At 47.1% G+C, this 21,511-nt stretch overlaps 1 protein-coding gene and 1 long non-coding RNA gene across 2 annotated transcripts in view; one reads left to right on the top strand and one right to left on the bottom strand.

The window, feature by feature from the left end:
* Positions 1 to 12,073: 12,073 nt before the first annotated feature.
* Positions 12,074 to 21,048, bottom strand: LOC110484888 (uncharacterized). Its single transcript, XR_013339634.1, has 3 exons — positions 21,009 to 21,048; positions 16,749 to 18,881; positions 12,074 to 12,351 (listed from the first exon to the last, which is right to left on the bottom strand). It is a non-coding gene; the product is annotated as an uncharacterized LOC110484888 (long non-coding RNA).
* SPRED2 (sprouty related EVH1 domain containing 2) overlaps positions 20,874 to 21,511 on the top strand; it is a 57,774-nt gene continuing 57,136 nt past the window's right edge. Inside the window, exon 1 of the mRNA XM_021555859.2 lies at positions 20,874 to 21,016. Coding sequence (XP_021411534.1) covers positions 20,970 to 21,016 — 47 coding nt within the window. The 5' untranslated portion in view covers positions 20,874 to 20,969. The remainder of the gene's footprint in view (positions 21,017 to 21,511) is intronic.

The following is a 21,511-nucleotide window of genomic DNA, read 5'->3' as shown; positions in this document are numbered from 1 at the left end:
AGCTAGGATTCCTCTCTTTCCCACTAAATAATAATTACACCCATTGTTCCCAGTGGGCAAAGAGACCCTGTTCACACATACCCAGAAAGACAAGACATATAATTAACACCTTGCTGGGACAGAGAGCTTTTGTTCAGATTAGTCATTACATGTCTTGTAGCCTGAAAACAGTGCTTCTTATACTCATTTCAACTCACTGACTCCCTGCCTCAGAGCTTATTGCTTGCTTCTTCCCAGGTCATGGTACATGTGTGTGTCCAGCAGCAGTGCTTAGGAAGCTGAGGCCAACAGCTTCATCCCAGTATCCAGAGCAGCGGGTCCTGAATTGCCTCCTGCATCCTACGTTCTGCCTGTTGGCAGGTGCTGTGGGTGTTGCTGCTGCTGCCAAACCCATTTGCAAAAAAATGGCAAAGGCTTCTGCCAAAGATACAAGGCAGAGGGCAAGTCTCCTGCCTTGAGACTTGGGCTACAGGAAGAAAGTGAGATTACATCCAATGGATGGGTTTAAATAACAGCTCAATGCTCTCCTCTTCCTTGTTCCTCTTGGGTTTTTCCCTTATCCCATTTCCAGTGTCACTGAACATCCCATTTTCAGTCTGCATTCTGTCCCAGCCCTTGTACTGGACTCCACACTCTTCTGACCAGTCCAAAGATCTCCTTTTTATGAGTGTGTGGATTTTTGTTTTTTTCTTTTTTCACTTTAGGTTTCAATTTTATCAAGTCCTTGGTTCAATGCTTTCAACTGAAGGATCCCAAACAAGCTGGAGACCAGCAGAAAGGATCACAGTTAAGAGCAGAATGGGGGTGCACAGAGCAAGAGGGGATATGCTCCCCTCTTCTAGCAGCAATCTCCCATTAGATCAGCTCAAGCTCTCCTCCATAACTTTGTAATTTGTTTTACTAATACAGTGACTTGGGTGGCAGTGCTGTGAGGAGGTAGGGAAGGCTGAGCTACAACATTTTGTCAGTAATAACATTTTGTCAGCATAGGTACAATTACAGCAGCAAAGAATCACTTCATTTTGGGGCCAAAATTGCATAGCTGAAAGCCAGAGCAGGGTCTGTCTTTATGACATGAGCTTCTCAGGAAGACAGCAGGAGCTGAAGAGCAGAAGCTACATTGAGGAACCAGAGCAAGAGCAGAAAGCAACAGATTTGTCACAGTCAATACAGGTTTGGGCCACTGAATGTTGAAGCAGCAGCTGTGGCTACTGCCTTCCAGCAATAGGTTCCAGCAGCAGAGCTACTGACACCCAACCCACAAGTATTTGCATGTAGCCAGCATTTCATCATTTCACTGCAAGCTCGGTCCAGCTGGTACTACCTGGTTTGGCCAGGTCTTTGCAAGCACAGGGTGATGTTTTGCCCAATGACAGCTTTAACCATAAATACCCAAAGCACCATACCAGTACAACCTGTGTGAGAAGGAGCACTTAGATCAGCTTAAAGACACCTCAGTACCAGGTTCCTTTGAGGGTGCCAGTGTCTGCTGCCTGTCATCAACATGAAACTAGAGGTCAGCTCTGTATCAGAGCACTCCAAAATCTGTTGGATTAATTTAAAACCCCTTTGTCAACCTCACAAACTAACATGGTGCACAGCTGGGTTGGTAGCATATAACATTTTCACTGCCTCAACATAGATAAAGCAGCATCACTTCTTTGAGGAGAAAAGGTATAAAAGAGACCATTTCACATCTGTACTACTTAATAAAACCAAAAATAGCTGGTTTTTGTAAATGGAAAGTGCAGCCACACTCATGCAAGCCTGGAAAACAAAAAACTCCTATAGCACACAGTTCCATCTTCTCTTGTGTCGTCTAAATCCAATAGCATCTGGTTGCCTTGGGGTTTCAGCCCTTCCAATTAACTAGCAAGTTTTATCTCCCACTGGGGCAACTGAATGCTGATTCTGTGATCACACAAAATATTAATTGCTCTTTCCCCCCCGCCCCCCCAAATTTAAATAACATCCAGTCCCATCCTACCAAAGAGCAGTGTAAGGGGCTTTACAGAGGTCTGCACTTAGCACAGAGATTGCAGCAGACAGGTGAGCAATCAGGCAAAATAAGCAGCAAGCTCTTCTAAAACAACAGCCATGCAAAGGTACTGTTCACTTTATATGACAATTGCTGTATCTAGATGGTGTAGGATGTTTAAATGGATTTGACACATAACATTTTGTTAATGATCCCTGTTTGCAGACTTCAGGTGCTGTGGACTAACATGAAGGCCCTTTGTGTACATACCCCACCAATATTGGTAGGACCTAGACAAGCATCTAAAACCACCATGACATCAATATCCTTAAGACACACAGTGGTATTATTGAACTATGATTTGAAATGTTATTGTTAGAACTAACAGCTTAAAGCCTGATGTAGCAAAAAACCCAAACCATAACAAACCAAAACAAACAAAAAACCCACCCAGATTCAGTTATTTTCCAATGCTATGCTCAACAACATTGCAGCAGCTGCCTCTGGAGAGGCTAAAATATCACTGTAGGAGTCAGGCGCTGCCAGGAGAAGGACACAGAACACTGAAGATGCACACTACTTCCCCCCTTTCATGAAGAGATCCAGGGCAGCAGCCAAAGGAGTGTTATTTTGCATTTTTCTGTAGCAGCAAGTAAAGAAAGCTCAGCAGTGCCCAATGGGACAGGCAAAGGCAGAAAGAATTTGTCCCAACTTCTCTGGACACTCTTTTCCTACTTTCTGAGGAAAGCATGGGAGGTCCCTAATGTGCTCTTGCTGCTAATGGCTGGGATAACAGTGGCTTAGGCATTTTTCTCCAGGATCTCATCTGCTCCTTTGTGTGGGGACAGTAGATGCACTTCCCTAGGTCCTCGGTCCATTCCCTGTCCCAGTTAACTCAAAAGGACAGCTCTGGGAAGTGTGGCTTAATCCTGGAAAAGCCCTGCTGTGAGGAGGCAGGGAAAGTAAGATTAAAGACAAAAGCAGCAGCAAAGCTGGACCACAGCATCTGATTGAAATCTCAGGTTTTACTCACAGTTTACTGAAACTTTCCCCCACTTGCAAATTTTCTCATGACAGAATGAATTGCTCTATCAACAAGTGTAAAAGGAAATGATTAATTTACCCCTCCCATCCCAGCTGATTAGCAAGACTTCCATATCTTCAGGACATGCGTAATGAATGAGCTTCCTGTGATTACAGCCAGGCACACCGAGAGGACTCTGGTGTTGCCATTCATGCCACTGGATCAAAAGCTGTGAGGACCACACAGAGTATCTGTGCTCATTAGAGAGCAGCAACTTCTTAACACAATGAATGGTAACCCCTGTAGTCTTTGACCTTGTAGACATTACTAATCTGGACTAAAAAACAATTGTTAAAAGCCCTGTTTCACACCACATGATGCAGCAGACTAATGGGAAAATGCTGGAGTCCTGGATTCCCTCATGCCAACCAGAGCAATGGCAGCCTTGGTCTTCCTTTACAAAAAGTGAGGCACAGTTTCGTGGGAGAAGCCCAAGAGGAATCAGAAGCGTCTATCTCTCAAAAAGACAAAATGCTGCCAGCAATTAATGGATGGTACCTTGCTTTCTTACACAACAAGCATCACTCCTAGTGAGATGGGAATTCGGCGTGAGCTGGAAGCTGCAATTTCTGATAGCTCTTTCTCTTGTGGTGGCATGGCTCCCAGTTGTTGATCTTACCATGTGCCAGGCAAAAATCTGTCCTGCTGTCTTTGGCCTCCATGCTGTCAAATGCTGACCTTGATTCAGAGCTGCTCTGGTCTGAGTTAAGTAGCATCACAGCCAGACAGCAGGGCTTCTCTGCATTAATGCACTCCCAAGAATGGGAAAACCAGGCTGGAGATCCAAGAAGGGACATGATGGTCACCCTTCTCTGTTCTGTTCTTCAGATCAGAGGTTGAGCCAAAGCCTCTTCCCTGACTGCTTTCAAGGTAGAAAATACAAGCTGTCACTGTCACTCTCAAAAGAGTGAAAAACGAAGCTTAGCCTTAGCACACAGGCCAGCATCCCCCTTCCCCCTGGAGGAAAATGGTTTCTGTGTTAAACTTTCACAACTAAACCCGAAACCCAGAGATGTTTGTTTTAGGTTTTGTTACAAAGCTAGAACACAGGCCAAGTTTGGGGAAAAGAAAAAAAAAAAGTCTGGGCAAAGTTTCAAGCATATCAAGACCGATTTATGGTTTTGAGTGGAAAACCTACTCAATTCACTACTTTCACAGAGGTTTGATCTGAAACCAGGCACAATCTGGCAGCCTCAAGCTGACTTTTGTTTCAGGTTGCATTGAAAATCAAACCCAGCATATCCTCCCAAGTATCCAGGCCCATAGGGTCCTTATAAGAAGGAACAAGTCACAATCACCAGTGCTCTAGAGATCCCAGAATTGCCCAGCAGTACCTACAGACTGGTGTCACTCCAGTCTCACATGAGCAATGGATTTGCCATCAGAACTGTACTGGAATATATGGTAAGGTTTTTAGTATAAAATGTGTTAGACAGGTCAAATTCTAGTTTACAAATTTTAATTTGTTGGACTTTTCCCCCTTCCATTTCCTTTGTTTGTTTTGCTTTTAATCTCTTTGCTGCTTTGGTACAGTTGGCTTTTTATCAGATTGCAGACCAAAATTCTGGTGGTCTTGTATCAAAGAAGGCAAATTTTTGCAGCAATTGAGAACACTGTTGTGGCACTGATAGTAATTCACCAATTTTACTGAGTGATAAGGTGCATGCCTTACTACGTACACATACTGCGTTATCTCAGCTTTCTCCTCTTCTGCCTAACACTGATACTTGTGGATTTGTCAGACCTGCTTTCAAAATATTAAACAAAAATGTCCATTTGGAAAAAGTGATGGCAACTGTGCCATTTTTAGATGGACAGCACAGGAGTCAGCATTTCACAGAGGCAGAAGGAAGGCTGAAGTAAATAATGAACAACCAAATCCATTAATTAATGATCCTGTGCCTGGCTTCTACCATCACTTCACATCATTAAATGTAACTTCTTGCCTATCCGTTCCAGCCCTCCATTTTCCAAGTGCTACTTAACACCTTGTAGATCCAGACAGTGAGGGTTCAGGCATCCCTGAGTCGGAGGATATGCTCCAGACATGGGAACATTCACAACTGAACAGCTCTAAGCACATCATGGTTAGGGCCGTGCAGTCCGTGCCTTATGCAGATGTACATGTGTGCTTGAATACACACTGGGAGCTGATTTTCATGGGATTAGCCACTGGGAACACTAAATGCATGCTTAAGTTTTTGTGGGACTGGCAGGCCTATCTATTAACAAAAGAAACAGATACATAAATACTACTTTGCACATATCCAGTCCCCCATCCTAATTCTTTGTATTTTAATCAGATTAAACTTTGCAGAAACATATGACAAAAACACCATAAGGAACAATCCTTTGTACAGGGTATCAAAGAACCATCTTGAGACACGGCTCCAGTTGAGCTGGCACGGAAAGAGGTAAAGCATCCCAGCCACGAATCCTCCCCAAGCTGGCAGGAAGCCACAGGGAAGTTTGCTTGCTGTAGCCAGGCTCCTGGAAATAAATGTGCTGCTCCTCTCTGTAGTGGTTTTGACAATGAAAAAAAAAAAACAAAAAAAAAAACAGCAAGTATGATGGGCTTAGCATATGAGTCGTTCTCCATGCTGCCTGCTTGCTTTGCTTCAATAGATGCAGGCAAATTGTTTCGTAGCCCCCTTTTTCCCAGGTCCCTGCTGAGCTGGGCTTTGCCTCCCAAGCAGCCTTTTCCCAGCAGAGGATAGGGGTGGAGCTGCACATCCTCCTCCAGATGCAGCTGTGCTGCTCCAGCCACTCCCACCAGCAGGACCTGCAGGTCCCTTGACGTGCACTTTTCAAAATGTGCTCTTTAAGCCACTTGTCGTGTCCATTGTCACCTTACTGTGACTAGGAGCTGGAGAGAGGCTGTGAGCAGCCAACATCTGCCTGCACCATCATAGGCACGTCTCCCACTGGCCAGGGGAGCCTGATGCTTTGGCTCCCTTCTCCAGGCCACCTTGAGCCATGACAGCCACCTCCAGGCAGTCTTCTGAGCAGGGGGGACCAGCCAGAGGATTTTGCCTGCAATTCTTCACCTCTACATGGACTTTGCAGGGGGTTGAACTGAATTAGTGAATAGCCCAGCACTGCCAAGAAATCTGAGTAAGCCCAGCCCTCAGCAGCCAGAAGGCAGTTCGTGTTGCTAGTCCTTTATGTATCCTTCCCAAATTTACCAGTCTGTGTGATCTTTTCAAGTGCAAATCACCTGAGGTGACTAAGGTTAGGAATGAGTTTCTAGATTTTAATAACAACGGCCAGCTTGTGCACGGAGCTGCCAAGGAGCAGACCAAATTCCTCCCTAATATAATCCCAATGAAAGGAAGGTTATTCCAGCAGGGATAATTCTTACTTCTTCATGCTAGGCACATGCCATTTCTTAAAACAAGTTTTCTATTTACATTTTAAGTATCCTTCTCAGAAGACAAGTGAGTCAGACAGCCACTCTGTCTACTAAGACTGACTGAAAAAATGAAAAGAGAAAAGTAGTCCAGCTGAAGCACAGCTGGACAACTTTTCTTGTTCTTATTATTTGATGCCCTCCAGGATATAAAGAAAGTCTGTGCTCCATTGTTCCAGTGACAGAATAAGGCCTGCTGAGACCCCACCATTTCATTACAAAGCATCTCATGATGCAGCAAACACAGAAGGCCACAGCTGGCCAGCTCTGGGAAAATCAGAAAATGGCTAACTTAAAGTGGCTTGAATTCAGAATGTCTGTCCCCTGCTAGTCAAAGCACACAGCATTATTTCTTGGTTGGGAAGGAAATGCCTGTCACCTAAGCTGCCAGTTACCCTACATCTGGTTTTAAAGGGCTGCTGCCTTCACGGTAGAAGCTATGGCTGGAAAGAGAAGCTCTAGGACCTGACTGTCCACTTGACATCAAGTGCAGAGTGGTGCCCCTGGGCCAGCTCCCACCTGCCCCTGCCTCACAGTGCCAACAAGCCAGGCAAACATTTGTGCTGCAAACCACACTGTGCTTCAGTCGGTTGCTTGGGTTGTTTCCCTCACCCCTATCAGCATCACCTCTCTTATCTGGAGTGAGCACAAGGCATTTTGCTCCATGCACCCCGAGCCTGCCTGGAGAGCGAGCAAATCCACATCCAGAGTAGAGGGGTAGCAGCTCTGAGAGCACCTCCCTATCTCCAGAGCCCTCCCAGGGCAAACCTGCCCAAACAGGGCAAAAGGGGATGGGGTGCACAAGAACAAAGCCAGCCCCCAACATCCCTGGCAGGACCCAACACATCTGCCTCTCTGGGGCCTGCCAGCAAACTGAGAAAACCTGGGATGCAAGGCTTGTGATGGTGATCTGGCTGATGGCCACTTAAAGCTGAGCACTGTAAAGCTGCACACATCCATCCCGTGTCGTCTGAGCTCTTTCCTCACTGCTGTTTCTTCAGGAGCTTTGCTGAGAAATAAGAAATAAGCACTGCTCATGCTTTTGCCTTCAGCCATACACTGGCCTCTGCCCCAGGTGCTGTTGTAAGCCCTGCCCTGTTCCCTGAAATCTCCCATTCCTCAAGTTACACATCTCCCTTTTGTTGTTTCTGCAGAAGCAATTCCTTCATCAGGAGTTAAATAGGGCCAAAAAAAACCAACCAAAAAACACTAAAATACCTAGGGGAAAAAAAGGACAAACCCAAACCATGCAATTTTGGAGTTTCCTGAATGAATGAAACATAGCAAACATTTTAAACTGTACCCAAAAATGTATGGAGGAAATACATACATATCTACATTTCTTGAAAGAAACTGGTTTGAAAATGCCACAGCATTCTATTTCACTGCCTCTTAAACACAACCCTCTGATTTGCTATTTTAAAGTGGCATTTTCCACTCAAAAGAGACATGAAATCAAAGAAAGTGTGAGAAACAAGATGGGCAACTAACCTCAAAACAAAATGTTACGTTCAAAATGCAATTTGGGCTGACCCAAAATAACACATTGGGTTTTATTTCCCATTTCCCCCAAGCAAAAAAAAATAGAAAGGAAAAAATTACCATTTCTTTTGCTTTGATGCAATCTAGTTCTTTTACTCTCCATTTTCCAGCTCAGCCCCTGAACTGAGGCAGCTATTTTTTCCCCAGGTCTTTCAGAGGTTTTATTCTCTCCTTTGTGCCTTCCTGACATGCAGACATGGAGTGAGCAACAAACCTTTGCTCCTTTGGGCCAAACTGAGCCCTCAAGTACCCCATTTTACTCCATCCTTAACTTCTACATAAGAAGTGAGTCAATATTATCCAGGCCACCTGACTTCAGAATTTCAAGAGCTTCTAAAATGCTCAATGCAGATTCTGTCTTCACACAAGTGTGTGAAGCAGGTAGGGTAAGGGCAATCTGTTCATATTTAATCTTTCCACCTCTGTCACATTTACCGTGTGGCTTTGGTGAGTTGATTTGCTCCCATGGCTCAGTTTACCTAATTCCAGAGCAGAAATGAGCTTTATCAGCACAGCAAGCTGCTGTGCCTACTCATGGGTGAACTTTCCTGAAAACATCACATTAACCACTGCACAGGTGTGCAGCAAAGTTTCTTTCCCTCTACTTCACCATCTACAGAACTCCAAAAGGATTTCATGGTCTAAACCTGCCCAACCATGTGTCTCTTTTGTGATGTCACTCTGCTTGCAAGGGCAGCCAAGCTTTGAGAAAAACAGCTTCTTCCCTCCCGCCTTTCCCCTTTTCATTTTTGGGGTTTTTTTGCATCTTCCTCCGTGGGTTTCCGGCAGTTCCTTCCAGCCCCACAACAGACAGCTGTGCTCACTGTACCTGTGTGTGTGTGTCTGACTTTTCACCCCCCAGGAGATTTGTCTACAAGATAAGCACCAGCTCGCGGAAATCCTGTGTCACCGACCTTACGGCAGCTTCTCGTAGCGGGGATCCCAGTGACATTTTGTCCTTCTGGAAGTCTTCCTGACAGACACATCCATGTGTTTTTTGCACCCCTTGAAAATCTGAACTAAAGATTTGGGTGCTTTACATCATTTCCACCAACACTGGAGGCTTCACCACTGCTCTGTGGTTTTGCTGTGGCCAAACTTACTTTCATTTTCACATGGTGGAAGGGAATGTGGTGTCTGGGTTCTGGCCAGGGAATCCTGGACTGAGCTTCTGCATGATGTACCCTAAAGTCACTGCACACACAAGAATGATCCCTCTGGGTGGGATTGACAGGAAACTTATCCCTTGAGATCTGGGAGAGCAGGGCTATCAATGCACTGAAGTTACAAAGCTCTTAGCTGGGTGGTGACTGAAGAGAGAAAGGAGCAGTGAAGGGAGGACAAGTTGGGGAGGGTGATGAGGTGGGTGAGGCACAAGACTCCTGCATGGGAGACTCCTGTCTTCTCAATGTGGAAGAAGAGCAGATCACTGCAGATGAAGAAGGCCTTGATGGGAGAAAAATCATACCCAGGGAAAAAAAATGGGACAAAACAATATCCCAAAGATGCTTGTTAGGACTTCAGAATGGAGCTGGGCCTTGGACATCTGGTTGTCCTGAGTTAGAAAGAAGTGGGGTGCAGAGTCCCTGTGGTTTTAGAGGAGTTCATGGGCACCTAAGAGCAGGCAGCCCCATTTTAGCCTTTCCCCAGGAGCCACCTTAGTGCCTGGAATTGCAGCCTTCTCCTCAACATCACAGTCAAAAATCCCAAGACTGACTACTAAATATTGATAATGAAGACACACACATACACATAAGAAGACAAAGCCAGGCTCTCCTTTTCCTGAAGCTGGCACTGCATATGAGACAAAGATTTTTCCAACTCCACTCCAACTGAACAGGTATACATGTGTATTTCTTTTCCTAGTTTAGAAAAGCAAAAAATATTTCTTTGGCTTTTGTTTCAAAAATCACTATGCTGTGGCATTTTTCAGCAAAATGTTTCAATTAGGGTTTTATTGTTCTTTCTTTAATTTTTTTTTTCAAGTAAGATGGATTTAGTATCTTGTTCCAGAGACTCAGCAAGAGAGTAAATCAGAATTTCTAGGAAACTGGGAAGTCTCAAGTGAAATACCTGAGTACAAAGCAAAGATGTAAGATTGGGGACATGGAAGTAAAAACATTTCCTTTGGGAGGAGAAGCTCTTGTATTCATGGCTTCCAGTTTAAACAGAAATGTCTTTCCTCAGCAATTTTGCATTACTGGCAACCTGGGAGATGGAGCACAGCTGAAAGTGGGAAATCCCTAGGACTCGATGACAATATTAAGGAATTCCAGAAATCCTCCTACAGGAAACAAAAGTCAAAAAATGAAAAGGAAAGAGGCCAACAACATCTTTCAGTTAAAAACTCTCTGTAAGCCATTGTTTTACAGACAAAAAGGTCAAGGGAAACAGTGTCTTCTGGTGGCATATATTCCCATATTTCTTCTTCCTTGTGAGCTTGGCTAGGACATTTGTGTTGAGCCCAGTACCTCCAAAGGAGGCTGAGTAACATTTACTGCAATGTCTAGACACGGGAGAGCCTTGCCTCCCAAGTTAGCCCAGGATACTCTCCAACCACGGCACTCCAGGAGCGGGATTGCCAATATCTGATTCTTGAAAGAGATTGCAAAAAAATTCTTTCCCCTGAAGAGTTGCGAGTGAAACTGATGTTGAATAGAAGCAGAAGGTTGAAGTTTGGGGGTTCCCTCTGTATACCCACAGGCTAATGAAGCTGATGGCTCTCTGAAGCAGCTCTTTGGTTCCTGGGAGCCATGGATATGGAGAAAGAATTTGGCATGAAACCCATGAACCCCAAAAGGAGGTCTCTGTTTCTGCAGGGGTGCACAGCCTGTGGCAAGGTTTCCATAGCTGCAGGGAACGAAGTAAAAGACCAGCTGCTGCTCTCACTGTGGTATATATGTCCAAAATAAAGGTGCAGTGGTCTTACTCCTGGTGTATACCACCATACTAGAGAAGAAAAAATTTTCTCCAATAACCTTAATTATCTGGAGCTAATCAGATCATTCTTTTCTCAAGGCATGACCAGCCCTTCTCAGCCTGCCAACCACTAAGCAAAATTTTCATGCCACGAGGAGCCACCAGATCCTGATCCCTGATCCTGAATAACACGTGGAGGAGGAGCTGGGAGGCAGAAAGTGAGAGCTGCCCATCCCTGGGTTCTGCATCTCCCGGGGTCACGCTGGGTGTTGGACCACAGGGGTTCCTGCACAGGCTCACATCCACCAGGCCACCCCAGATCCAACGCTGGGCTTGCTTTTCACAGCCACACACATCGTCAAACGTCTCTAATTCAGTGGGAATTAGAGGCTTTAGGATCTGACTTCCATGATTCAGAAGCTGACAATTTTGCGGGACGTGGGTGCGCTTCCCTCACGTGGGACATCTGAAAGGCCAAGGCTTGCTCATCTTCAAAATTACATGTAGGGTTTGGATATCTTTCATGTTGCAGTGCAATTTCCAGGATGAATGCCTGTGCTGCACCCCTTTATGGTAAGTGTGTTTTAATTTAGGCCTCTGTGATGTAAGACCCTGGAAAGTGCATTTAAAATTGAAAAGGCAGCTGGTCCTCAACACTAAAGGCACAAAGACGATACCACAAAACATCTTCTGAAGGGTGTGCCTTCTTCAAACACACCTTCATTAGAAAGATTAAAATTCAGGAGAGAGACAGCACATGTCTTACAGTCATTATTAAAAAACAAAACCAAAAAAGTCAGTGGAAGCATTATAACTACAAATCTAAGTTTAGTTCTTTATCCAAGTTGCATGTTGGCACAAGTGCAAAGGAAAGAGCTCTTGTTTAGGCAGCAAGTATTTGTAGGTGAAAACACTACTTTAAAGGATGAAAAACGTGTTTCATCTGTAGAGAGTTATTTTTGAACTTGGAAATCAGGGTATAAAGGATTTTCCTAGGGCGGAAATGCACTTTTACTCAGGCCACACAAGGCAAACGACTACAACCATGTTCTGTTTGATGGGGCACCTTCACAGCAGCATTTCATTTGAAGCATTTAACTTTGCTCCAAAATTCTTCTAAGTTTGGACTAATTCTGGTATGTCTCACAAATATGTTAACATTTATTTCGGTCCTTTCCAACAGTAAATTACAGAGGAATGGAGGGTCTCAAGTGATTTATGCACCACTTACAGCCAAGCAACTAGACACAAACAAGCAAGCACAGGGAATTAAACTCAAGTGGATGTTGTCTTCCTGTCTTAAATGATCCCAAATGTTCCTGAGTTTGAGTCCTCTTCCAAACACCCAGGTATCTTCTTGGGCTGTAGTTCCTTCTGCTGTAATGGAAGACCAACATTCTCCTCCACCCCTACAAGTGACTGTGAAGGATACAAATGAAAATTGACATATAAGATGAGGCATGATTACACAGATATTCTAACTAAATGAAAAGTCACAATATATAATTTATTATATTTTTAATTTTTTTTTCAAGATCTCACGTTTCTCAGTGATTGTCTCCACCTCAATACTTGAAAAATAAATATAAGAAAATACTGTATAATGGAGTGCCATTGTTAAAAGGTCAAAGCCCCTTTTGGGGTAGTTGTGTGCATCAAGGTTTCTGTAGAGTTTCCGCAGCTTCCTGCAATAGAAGACATTATGATCAAAGAAAGCTCTGGCTGTGATTTTGGTGGCAGCTAAATGGTAGTGACACAAAGTCCTTACTGCTGCTTGCATTCCTTACAAAGCACAAGGCAACAGCCTCTGGTGACCTTTCTCAAAAGGTGCCTTGCCCATCCTGGTACTAGGGTAAGTCCATCTGCAGAGGGGAAAGAACTGACCTTGCCACAGGAAGGTGGAAATCATCTCTGCTTTCTGCCCTCTCAGGATTTTATAGACAGCCATCCCTGTTTCTGTCAAGAAAAAAAAAAGGCTTGACCTGCTTTGCCTGCAAGCCACAGAGAGCCCAAAATTTAGACTGCCATCTCACAAGATTTTGATCAAGTCTCATGGGAGAGCTTTCACATATGTTACTTTCTTAGACTGAAAAACATCAAATTGAAGACCCAACTTTAGAGCTGAGTAGGAACCAATTTATAGGAAGTGTTTCAATGTCACAGCTATCCAGAGCATTTTGTGTGGTAACAAATTAAATACTGGTACTGGTAATGTCTCTAGCACAAAGAGAAGCAGTTATGTGCAAGGAATTGCATCCAGACCATGTGGTTATAGAGCAGTTCTTTCACCCCTCCATTAGTTTTGGACCACAACTCCAGTAGTATGGAAGGAACAGCTCAGGTGAGGGAGAAGAAGCAGAATGTAAAAAATAAAGGAAGAGCCCAAACTCTGTGATTTATTTGATGAAGACAAAACTGATGGTGTTAAAAAAATACCATCATTCACCAAAATGTCATCTTCATAAGCTCTTTAGCTCTCTGTTAGTTTTTTTGGGTTCTTTTGGTTTTGTGGTTTTTTTTTTTTTTTTTCTGTTTGTTTGTTTGTTTTTTTTGTTTTGTTTTTTTGGTTGTGTTTTGTTTTTTTTTTTTTTTGGTTGGTTGGTTGGTTGGTTTTGTTGTTTTTTGTTTGTTTTTTTTTTTAGTGGTGACAAAATGCAGAAATTCATGTCTTCACTGAATACATGGTTCCAGCATACATGCATGTTTTCCAGGGCATGAAATCAGAAGGATTGCAAATGAGGATACAGAAGGCAGGAATTTTCCATAAGTCACTGAAGGTCCATAATGGCTATTGGCTATTTGGCTATTTAAAATAAAATATCTCTTCTGGATTGTCTGATCCTGCTGCCAGTGCCTTCCAGTGGGGCTGAATCAGGCAGTTACCATCATTGCCATGAAACTCCTCCCTTTCAAACCATCCCTCCAGCCATACTTTGTAAAGCTGCAGTCAAATAATTATCATGTGCAAAAGTACGTGCAGGAGGGGATGAAATTCTCTTCCTAAACATAGCTTACAGCACATCCATTTAAGTGTAAATGCTGGGGTTTCTGGACTTGAAGAGAAAAACAGAATCAAAGGCAAATGTTTACCTGCCATAGATATTGAAGTTTCCTTCATAGTCTCTTTAGTCAAGTACTCCTGGTTAGGGAATTGAAGCTCATTTTTCAGAATGTTGTCCATTTGCTATTTTCTAAATAATTCTTCTTGGTCACATTAAACCTTAAATTAACCCCCACTCCCACCCGCGTGCAATTTTAGCATGATGGCATTAACTGCAGAAGGAACAAAAAAAGCCCTTCAGCTGCCACTTCAGCATGCCCCATATCTTGGATTGTTTTTACTTGCAGCTTTTAAAGTCAGAACAGGCATCCAGCAATAACCAGCCCTTCTTTTTTGCTCTAAGAGACTGGAGAGTCTAAGACTACTGTCTTAAACAAGGGAGTTCTGTGAGCAGGATCAAGGTTGTGCATTTGGTGTTGTAGGTGTGAAGCTCTCATAAGCTGGGCTTGCATTTCTGGGCTTTGTTAAGCCTGGCAGCAAACACTGCTGGGGATGCAGCTGGCAGTGGGCACCTGGAAGGCCTTGCATCAGTACCTGCAAATAGCAGCTTCTGTTAACAGCCACACACAGAGCAGAGCTGAGAGTCTTCATTCCCTTCTAGATGGAGCTGGCATCCATACTGGAGTACAGGCACAGTCCCCAAAAGTTTTTGTGTGGAGTGACTAATCACTTTTCTCCTTAGAACTGGGCAGGGAGGCATAATATGTGTGTGATTACCAGAACATAAAAGGAACACAGGATTATTTTCCATGGGAATCCTTGGGAATGTCTTGGAGGGTGGTTGTCTAAGGAGGTGTTCTCTGCAGGACCATGAAACTCTCCTCCCAGCTTCCTCCTCATGTGCTGCGACTTATCCCAAAGCTATTCAGTGCTGCATGGGGTTAACCATGAGCCTTCTTTAGCTCTAACTCTCCACCTCTGAGTCCTTCCAGGACACTCATAAGCCATGTGCTATATTTGCCTAGCTGTTGTTATGAGGATGTTGACACAAGGGAAAATATCTGCCTGGAGAAGAGGGTGGACTGGCACCCTTTGAAATTAAATATGACCAAGCATCTGCAAAGGACTGAGTGGGTCAGTGTCACTGAGCATCCCTGAAGCCAAGGGCTGAGCAAATGAGGATACAGGCAGGGTACATACAACTCATTTCCCCTGTGTACCACATACCATCAAACATCTGACCCAGCCATGTCAGCATTTCCGTATTTCAAATGCTTAATTTAACTCCAGAAGCCTTTCCTGATTGATACCTGTGTGGGGGTTTCTCCCACAGCCAGGTCTAGACTGGGTAAACCTGCAATTATAACCACTCAGACACTGAATAGGACCCTGTACTCACAGCAAGACACCGGGTGTGAAAAGGAGGTCAAGCCACAAAAACTGGTTTTGCCAAAGTAGTCAGTCAGCTGTTCATCATGTCACCTGCTGAGGCTGATCAAAGAGCTTTGCAGTAAAGGGAACGGGGGTGTTCAGAGGGGATGGTCTCACAATAGCTGTGAGAGAAAGGGAGGAAAACCCAGGTGAAGTTTGGCTATCAGAAGGCAGCATTCTGAAATACACTTAAAGGTTCAAACCTAATTCAAATAACTCCAAGGAGCGGAGGAAAAGGTGCTTTTCTGAGATCCATGCACTTTTGTGCTCCCTGAAGTAAAACCAGATTATATGGCATCTGTTTGTTCAGTTCTCATGAGGCCCTGGAAACAGCTGTATCAAAAATGCAGAAACCTCTCAAGGGTGGAAAGGCATCTTGAGAGAAGAGCAGCCCTTCCCTCGTGCCAAAAGTAGCCTGAGGTTGCAGTGACACGTGCAATGTTCCTGCACACTTATTTTTCAAATTGATTGTCCAGGGCATGCTGAGTTGGGAATGCACAGGAGTAAAGGACTGCTGCACAACTGGCAGCAGAAAGTGAAGGTTTTGTAGCAGTTTTTCTTTCCAAGCATTCAGCACAAACAGGTATGCAAAAAAGTTCAAGAAGCAGCTGTGCACCCACCTCTTTCTTGTAGAGTCCATGCCAGGGACTTGACTCTAGTGGCACTCCCAAAACCTCCATCCTGCACCACTATGGGTGAAATAATCACCCCCACCAACACTGCTGTCTCACTAAACCTGCTAATGCCACCCTCTCACCAGGGTGGAATTTGGGGGTGGGAAGGCTGAAGTGTTGAACTCGAGATTAGAGCATTTTCCCGCTATCTGCACCACAAAGACAATGTGTCATGTGCTTGTGAGACTACAATTTAGGTTTGTTATCATCTCTTTATATCAAAAGGAAGTTATGCACACAAAGGAAACACCAAACCACCATGTCAGGGGGACTATAAATCACTTACTGCTGAATATGAAGAGGACAACAGAGTGCCCAGTAGGAAAGCAAGAGTTTTGAAAACTCTCCTTTTCCTCACCATCTCCCCATTTGGATAAACTTTGCTTTTATTTTGGAAGAGGATGAAGGAGAGCACAAGGTTTGAGGAACACAGCTACAAATGACACCAGATTTGTCCCATAAGCATGACTCAGGCCTGACTGTGTGCACTGGTCAATGCCTTCCCAGCCCTCAGCACATTTGCTGCTGTTGCCCAAGTTGATCCCATGGTGTCCAGAAAAGCCATAGAGGCAACGGTGCAGAGATTGCCTCAATGCTGCCACTTTCTGCCCTAGTAAAATGCAGGTTTATAAAAACCAAAAAATGGAGAAGTGGGATAATCAGCTCATCTGGCAGCAAGGGTCTGTTCTGTTTGCTTGCTCTGGTCTTACCAGCCTCCAAAAGGACATCCTGGGAAGACTGCAAAGAGCTCTCCACATCCTCTTCCCCTGGCAGGTGCCCAAAAGGATCCCGACAATTCTCCAAACCACATCCTTAAATCCCACTCCTGATGAAAGAAAAAAACTTCTGTATTTCCAAACTCTGTGACCTCCCAAAAAGTGTCAGCCCTGAAAGACATCACTCTGACTGCAAATGTTGCAGATTGTTTCTGTAGCTCATAAATTCAGAGGAATTATGATGGGGAAAAATAGGGAAGAAATCATTATTTTTAACATATGATTGCTGCTCAAAAGAATTATTGGGGAGGGGGGTAATTGTCTGGAGGATGGCATGATTCAGGACTGCTGACTTCCACTCCTCACTCATTCAAAGTCACCAAGTGAGTCAGTGGAAAAATCATTGAATTCAGCACAGTCAACAGAGTACCAACATTCATATTTAGGTTCCTAAATCAACAGTGTGGAAGATTTCAGCTCAAAGGCTAAAAGGTTCTACAAGTGAAGGCAGGATGCTACATTGCAAGCCTGCAGTAAATGCCATCCTAAACTCTGACACTTCAAATTCCAGTGGTTCTCATCCTAAATAAGTGTAACAGCACTCAGGGAAGTTTATTCCAATCCAAGCAGCAACAGGGTTCTCCGCAGCAGCTGAAGTATTACTCTGCAAAATAAATGTTTCTTTTGAATATAAAACACAGGACAGTCATAGCAGGCAAATCGTTAGTATGCAGGAGCTGCTGCCTTGAAGGTCTGCCACCAAAGGCTAATTAATTCTAGGTACCTTAACGATCACATCCCAGGGAAGCGCTATTCTGTGTCTGAGCAGAAGCTCTGTGTACAAACAGCACAACGTACAAACAGAAATCACACCTCTGAGAGAGAGCCTTTTCATTCAGAAAAGTCAGTCAGCTCCAACACGCTACTTACAAGAACCGGCACAGTAACCTGAATATGAGAAAAATAAAATTCAATACCTCGGTGAAAGTAACAGTAAGAGGGTTGTGCAGTGAGTGAGAGAAATCATTAAGAGAATAAATTGCTTAGCAGCTTGTAAATTGGCAGGACAGTGAAAGCAGAGATCAAATAAGAAATCTTGCAAATCCACAGGAAATTACTCAAGAAGCTAGATCAAGTAAAACTTCAGCCTCCAAGCCTCAGACACATTTACTTCTCCCCATCGGGGTAAATACGCACACGGACAACATAAGCACATAAAAATACATCCAGATCACACAGACAAGCTCTCAAGTGTTAATCAGACAGTGATTAATACCCATTCCACCTCAGAGGTATAACCATTATAATGGCTTTTTAATTACATGATTGTGCCCTGGGTTTTTCACAGGGCTATAACTCTCCCCATATTCTACTTCTGTAGCATCCAACTGCTAAATACCACGCTCTCCACTTCAGCAACATCAGTGGTCCCGCTGATCACAGACATTTTTGGCATGAAAAATTTTGAGGATGTCAGAGGTCTGTGCAATCTCAGCATCCTCTGGTGGAAAAAGAGACATAGGATGGGTGGAACTGTGTCAAATCATTACATCTGGTCTTTTATTGTACAGCAGCTGAAGACGTTCCTGCCATTTCCTTGCCCCCAACTGCTTACTACTGCCCTGACACTTCCTTTAGCTGCCAGCTCAGATTTGCCAAGATGTTTATCATGCCATTCTGCAAGATGGATCCTTGAATAACTTTCCAAAAGAAAGAGGTATTGGGGAGTATTATTAGCTGGGACCATTTAGCAGCTCCAGCAGTGTCACTCCTCAGCAGGGGATGCATTAGCATAGCCAAGGGGGTGACAAACTGTGCTTTGCAAAGGAATGGGTGGGAAGGGGGTGGGGGGATAGGCAGCACTGCCACCCAAAAGAGCACCCAAAATCTGCAAGAGGGAGGGCAGCAGGCTTGCGCTCTCACACGTTATCTGGTGTTATGGCCAAACCTCTAGCAGTGACAGGAACGTTCCTGTAATATTGTGCCACAAAGCTGCAGATTCTGGTACCACCTCTGAAGGACATGCTGCTTCTCCCTGAGGAGAAGACCTCAAAGCTTTCATCAGCTCCTGCTTCTATCTCATTTCTAGCAGTCCACAGATTTCTCTCCGAGTTTCCGCTTCTGTTCCTGAAAAGAAAATTTACAGCACTTAGAAACTGAAACCCAGCAGAGCAGAAACACAATTTCCACGCCAAAATCTGAAGGCCCCTTCAAGACTAAATCCCATAGACTGGACTTGAAAGTTAAATCAGAATGTGACTGCCTTAGGAACTGCAGCTATGTTGAGACTGAACATCCCAATGCAGTGAGAGCAGAGATGGCACATCTCCCTACCTGCAGTGGGAAAGGGATGCTGCAGTGGAGGAGCCTGCAAAAGCTGGAAGGCAAGGTGATGTGCTTAGGTGGTACAGACACATTTCTTCTCCCAGGATTCCCTGAGGACCTGATGTGGGAAGCAAAACCAAAACTCACAGCTAGTGACTTAACTTCAGGGGCCAAACTATCTTTTTGATAGCCAGCTCCTGTCGCCCCTCCTCTGTGGACCGAGCAAGTCCTGAGGGCAGATGTCATGGTGTAGCTATGAACACAACACAAGTTGGCAGAGTGTTTACAGTTATGGCACTGTTCATTGCAGATAAAAACATTTGAACTGACCTACGAGAAAAGCTGTACTATGTTACGCGCATGGACCACACAGAAATTCTGAATGTGGCTCTAAGGGGCGATTTGAGCTCTCGTAGAGGGCAAAGTAGGGTGGGAAGAACACAAGGGTGGTAAGAAAACAGCACCTGAACCTCGGGACATGCTGCTGTGGGGGCAACATTAGCTCCTGGGCTTCTTCTACTGACCAGCTGCCAGACCACTCACTGGGCACACGGCATCACGGTATGGAAACGCTTCCTATGGATCTCATCAGCCACAACGAGGAGTTGCACTGAGCCAGGATGCCCTGGGCCAGAGCAAGCTGAGCCAGGCTGGGCTGAACCCAGCCAGGCTGGGAGAAGTCAAGTTGAGGTGAGCCAAGATATCCAGAGAAGGGCAACAAAGCTGGTGAAGGGTCTGGAGCACAAGTCTCATGAGGAGTGCCTGAGAAAAGGAGGCTCAGGGGTGACCCTATCACTTTCTACAACTATTTGAAAGGAGCATCTGGCAAGGATGGGGTTGGGCTCTTCTCAAAGTCAGCCAGTGACAGGACAAGAAAACACTCTTATAGCCCGCCAGGAGAGTTTCGGGTTGGACATTAGGAGGAATTTCTTCACAGCACGGGTCATTAGACATTGGAACGGTGTGCCCGGGGAGGTGCTGGAGTCACTGTCCCCAGAGGTGTCTAAGGGAAGTCTGGCTGTGGCTCTCAGTGCCGCGCTCTGACTGACCCGGTGCTTGGACTCGATGATCTCAGAGGACTTTTCCAGCCTAATCGATTCCGTGATTTTTAAGCGCGGCCTGGCGGGGCTGAGCGGGGCCGCGTGAGGCCGAACCCGGGCAGCCGGGCCGGGGCGGGCCGCGGGGCAGCAGCCGCAGCCGGGCGGGCCCCGCGGCTCCGGCCCGGCCGGGAGCGGCGGCGGGCGGGGCGCGGGGGCTGCGGCGCGGGGGGCGGCGCCGGCGGGCGGAGGCGAGCGCGGCGGGACCGCGCCCCGGGCGCCGCGCTGCGCCGCGGGGGCTCGGGGGGCCGGGCCGGGGCGGCGCCACCGCCGCCCGCGTCTCCTCCTTCCCCGCCGCCGCCGCTGCGGCTCCCTCCCTCCTCCCGCCCGGCTCCGGCGCTGCCCTGCCCGCTCCCGGCGGCCGCGGCAGCGCCGCCGCTTCCTGCCGGGGCTCCCCGCTCCCTCCCTCCCCGCCCGCTCCGCCGCCCCCCGCGGCGCCCCGCCATGGCGTGATCGCGGCCATGGGGCTGGCCCGGCGCCGCCGCCTGCCCCCGGGCGCTGCGCCGCTCCCCCGGGCCCGGACCCCGCGCCGCCGCCGCCGCCGCCGCGCCCCGCCGCGCCCCCGCGGCGCGCTGACCGCCGCCTCTCCTCCTCCTCCTCCGCCCCCGGCCGCCGCCGCCCGGCGACGAGCGCGGCCGTAGTCCCCCCCCCTTCTCCCCCCCCGCCGCCGCCCGCGCTCCCGCGCCGTCGGGCCCGGCGCGGCCGCCAGCCCCGGCCCGCCGCGGCGCGGCCTCCCTCGCCATGTGAAGCTCGGGAAGATGCGGAGGCGCAGCCCGGCCGCCCGCGGCGAGGGATGAGCCTAGACGGGGAGAAGATGACCGAGGAAGCCTACCCTGACGAGTGAGCGGGGCCGGGGGCGGCGGGCGGCTGGGGGGCACGGAACGGGGGGCGGCCTTTGTTGCCCCGGCGGGAGCCGGCGCGGGTCGCTCAGCGCCGTACCCCGCGCACGCGGGGACGGACGGACCGGCCGCGGGCGGACGGAGGGACGCGGACACGCGCGTTCGTGTGCGCGCCGCCCGCCCGCGCATCCGCCATTTCGCGCTCCCCCCGGGCCGCGCTCATTTGCATACGGCCCTTTCATTCATAAAAACCCCCGGGAGGGCGGCGCGGCCCCGCCGGGGTGCGGGGCCCCGGGGCACCGCAGGGAGGGGGCGCCGCCGCCGCTCCCCGCCCGGCCGAGGGGCTCGGGGCGCCCGGCGGGGGCGGCGGGAGGCGGAAGCGGCGGGGAGGGGAGCGGGGAGCGGTGCGCGCCGCCACCGCGCAGCCCCGGGCCGGGGGGGCTCGGGGAGCGGAGCCGGGGGGGGACACACGACGTCGCGGATCCCCGCCCCGGCC

Source organism: Lonchura striata, chromosome 3 (assembly GCF_046129695.1).
Source record: "Lonchura striata isolate bLonStr1 chromosome 3, bLonStr1.mat, whole genome shotgun sequence".
Classification (NCBI taxonomy): domain Eukaryota; kingdom Metazoa; phylum Chordata; class Aves; order Passeriformes; family Estrildidae; genus Lonchura; species Lonchura striata.
Note: the sequence above shows the minus strand (reverse complement) of the source record. Positions and strands in the feature narration are given on the sequence as shown.